At 61.1% G+C, this 3765-nt stretch overlaps 1 protein-coding gene across 1 annotated transcript in view; it reads right to left on the bottom strand.

Annotated features, from left to right (window-relative positions):
• Positions 1-3495, bottom strand: part of CAPN12 (calpain 12) — a 10258-nt gene extending 6763 nt beyond the window's left edge. The window contains 7 exon segments of the mRNA XM_077773629.1: positions 3-90; positions 161-235; positions 1289-1457; positions 2230-2363; positions 2549-2667; positions 2823-2892; positions 3259-3495. Of these exon segments, the coding sequence (XP_077629755.1) occupies positions 3-90; positions 161-235; positions 1289-1457; positions 2230-2363; positions 2549-2667; positions 2823-2892; positions 3259-3495 (892 nt within the window).
• Positions 3496-3765: the final 270 nt, after the last annotated feature.

The raw sequence follows: 3765 nt of genomic DNA, 5'->3' as shown, positions 1-3765 counted from the left end.
CCACCTGTCGCTCCAGGCCCCTGTCCACTCCACGCGGCCCCACGGGTTCCGCAGCCGCAGCAGCCGCACCTTGGTGAAGCCCAGGGACACCTGAGGGTGGCATCATCAGTGGGGGGTGGCGCCGAGACACCCCTGTCACCCGTTCGTGGGGGATACTCACCTTGTATGTGCCCGTGACTGAGTACGCATGTCCCTTCACCAGCCCGTCTTCTGTGCGGTACTCGCCCCGATCACTCTGGGCGGCGGAGGACGGGGATGGTGAGGCCACGGTGGGGGACGAGAGAGTGGCTGCTCCTCTCTGCCCCCCATTCTCCTACCACCAAACCGCGAGTCCGCCAGAGCGCCCCGCTGGATGGCACAGGGCTCTGAGAGGGCGGAGGGTGGGTGAGTGAAGGCGAGAGGGGAACGAGAGAGAGAGGGGGCGGGGAGGAAGAAAGATGGAGACAAGACAAAGATCCTCGGAGCGGACAGAGACGCAAAGACAAAGAAAGATGCAGACCAGAGACTGAAAGAGGCAGAGAAACACACAGGACCAGGAATCAGGAACTGAGCACAGGATTAAGCAAATGAATGGGTGAAGGACTTAGACCAACTCAGCGAAGGCCTGGTACGTGGTGAGGCCGCAGATGAACATATGACCCAAGCTGGGCCCATGGAAAGCAATATGAAGACTTTTGCTGAAATTCCCAGAAAGAGGCTTTGTCTTAAAACAACAACAACAAAACAAAACAAAAAACGGGGGGTGCCTGGGTGGCTCAGTCTATTAAGCATCCAACTTCAGCTCAGGTCGTGCATGATCTCACAGTTTGTGGATTCGAGCCCCATGTTGGGGCCTAGAGCCTGCTTCGGGTTCTGTGTCTCCCTCTCTCTGCCTCTCCCCCACTGGTGCTCTGTCTCCCTCTGTCTCTCAAAAATAAATAAATGTTAAAAACAAAACTTAAAAAAAGATAGAAACTGCTGGGGAGGTAGGAGGGACCAGCGGCTGGGGGACCCCTTTTGCGCCCATGAGAGGAATGGCTGCCCAAGAGTGAAGCTAACCCAGAACCAGGAAGCAAAAAACATATTTTCCACATCCGCTGGGTGAGCACCTAGATCAAGCTGTGCCTGAAGCCTGTCTAGTTATGAGAACACATACATTTCCTTTTGATCTGCTGGAGCTTGATTGGAGAGGGAGACCAGCCAACCGTGAACACAGAGAGGAGGGCACAGGACTCCCCCTGCCCCCACCTCCAGCCCTGACTGTGCTCTGGTCCCGGTGGGGGTCTCCATGGGAGTCTGGCTCTCTCACCAGGGCAGTGGCGCCCACGAGGGACTCCTTGGCCAGGGCATGGCGCAGGGCAGAGAAGAGGCCTGGGATGTCTTGCCTCAGGTAGAGCACCTCGCCCACGCCGCCTGTGAAGTCCACGAAAGCCTCATTCATGTGGCCGCCTCGCATCACTTCATAGGAGCCGTGGAGCCTGCGGGAGCAGGTCAGGGGTGGGAATGTCCGAGGCCCGTGTGAGAATCTCACGCACCCCACTCTGCAGAATCTGAGGGGGCCCCTGTCCCAGGGTGTGCGGGCCCAGGGGCCATCCCTGCCATTTGCAGACTCCTGAGGTGGGTGGGGGACTGTGTGGCACAGATTGGAAACGCTTGGAAGTTGGTCCGTAGGCCATGAGGACCGCATGATGGGGGGGAGGGGAGGTGCAGGAGAGCTCTCCAGAATCCTGGGCGTCCTGCGAGCTGTGTTCGAACCTCTGGGTCTCCCGGAGATGTCTGCTTGGGGTGAGATCTCTGTGGGGCTGGTGGCGGATTTCGGAGCCACAGGGTGGAGGAAAGTAAAGACTGAGGGTTCCAGGGATTACCCTCAACATCCGGAAGGGGCTTTGGATTTCTCAGTAAAGTAGGAGAGATTTTGTTCTGAATTCTCAGGACCCCCAAGGGGGTAAATAAGTCTTAGATCTGGTGGCTCCGGGGCCTGAGAGTGGAGATTTCAGGCTCCTTACGAATTGCGAGTGTTGGTGGGTATCTAGGGAGGTTTTGCGTGAGATGTTGGTGGCGGGAGGTATTGAGGATGTGGAGGCCCTCAGGAGATGGTGTGACATCAGGGGACCTGTGACTTGGTGTGGGGCCCTTGGCGGGGGCGTATAGAGGACCCCGGCAGTTGGACGTCTCCGGGGACTCCTTGCGGCTCGGGGCCTGTTGGCCGGGACTTGGGGGGGCAGCTGGGGAGGTGTGCTGGGTCCTTACTTGGCGTAGGCCTTTTCCAGGAGCGGGGCCCAGAACTCGTTCCGCTGATCCGAGCGCACGAACATCAGCTTCCCGTCCCGCACCGGCAGCCTGTCGTCCACCACGACGTCCACCCAGCGGCCGAACTGCCAGAGCTGGCGGGAGGAGGGCATGGCCCAGGTTCCCAAACTCCGGCTGGGGGCGTGCCGGGCCCCCAGCCTCTGACCCCAGGCCCCGCCACACGGGTCCATGAATTACAGCCCCAAGGGGACAGCATCTCCTATGAAATCCGTGTCACCGTGGGGGAGACTGAGGCACGCACAGAGGACCTGAGCTTTACCTGGAAGTGGAAGACACCTGCGTAGCCCTTCTGGAAACCCTGTCCAGGGGGGACCACCCGGCACAGGAGTCGGGGATACAGAGTGAGCGAGGCAGCGGCCGCAAGAAACCAGCAGTTACCTGGGAGGAGGGGTGAGGACTGGGTGGGTGTGGAAAGAGGGAGACTGAGGCACGGGGAGAGGGGAGCCTGAGGGGGAGACCCAGGGGCCGAGCCGGCAGGGTCCCAGCCGCAACTTGCCAGATCTGGGAGCTCCGGGGGGGTTCGGGGGTCTTACCTAGGCGCCCCTGACACACGTCTGTTCGGCTCATATCCTCACAGATGAACTGGGGCTCAGCGCAAAACTCCTGGGGGTGACGGATTCCAGGCCTCAGCCAGGAAAGGGGGGGAAGGGGCAACTGAGAGGTCCGATGCCTGGGTCCCCTCCGGCCCTCACTCCTCCGGAGTAATGAGCGCCTCCAGCCCCAGGAGAGGCTTGTAAAGCCGGTGGACAGGCATTTGGCTTCCCTGGGCCTCGCTAGACCCCCGAGTCAGAACACCCCAGCCCTCCTCCTCATATCGGGGCTCAGCCCCCACAGCCCCCTCCTCCCTCAGACCCAGGGGCTCAGCCTTTACAGCCCCTCCTCCCTCACACTCGGGGTCTCAGCCCCCCACACTCCCCTCCTCCCTCAGACCCAGGGGCCCAGCCCCCACAGCCCCCAACCACACATTACATGGGGCCTCATCCATTCCACCCCTTTGGCCTTCTCTGAGTCCGGCCCCAGCTCGTCATAGCCAAGGGCATCGGGGCCAGCAGGGAAGTAGGGATCGCGGAACAGGATCCCCTCATCCAGGCAGGCTGCTCGGATTGCCTCGTATCTCTGGCCCCGGAAGGGCTTTGGGCCTCTGGTTCCAGGCCCTGCCTCTTCGTCCACCAGCTGGATGGTGACCCTCCTGCTGCCACACGCCATCCGGACACTCTGGGTTCCCAGGCTGGCCCCAGGCCCTTTAACCTCCTGAGTCATGGGGGTGGGGCCTCCCCTCCATCAGAGCTCCGATGGGGGTCTTTAGGCGGTGAGGAGCCTCCCCTTGTTAATACTAATTGATGGTTTGGGGTGCCAGGCAGCCAGGACGCCTCTCCCCAGGGCGTGGGGCCTTCAGTTGTGGCCGGGGTAGCAGCTTAATGGGCTTGGTCAACGAGCTGGGGGACCGAGAGTTCTGGAAGGAGGTCAGTGTGGGGG

The sequence above is a fragment of the Crocuta crocuta genome, unplaced genomic scaffold (assembly GCF_008692635.1).
Source record: "Crocuta crocuta isolate KB4526 unplaced genomic scaffold, BGI_CrCroc_1.0 scaffold267, whole genome shotgun sequence".
NCBI lineage: Eukaryota > Metazoa > Chordata > Mammalia > Carnivora > Hyaenidae > Crocuta > Crocuta crocuta.
The sequence above is the reverse complement of the archived record's forward strand: the minus strand, read 5'-3'. Positions and strand labels throughout refer to the sequence as shown.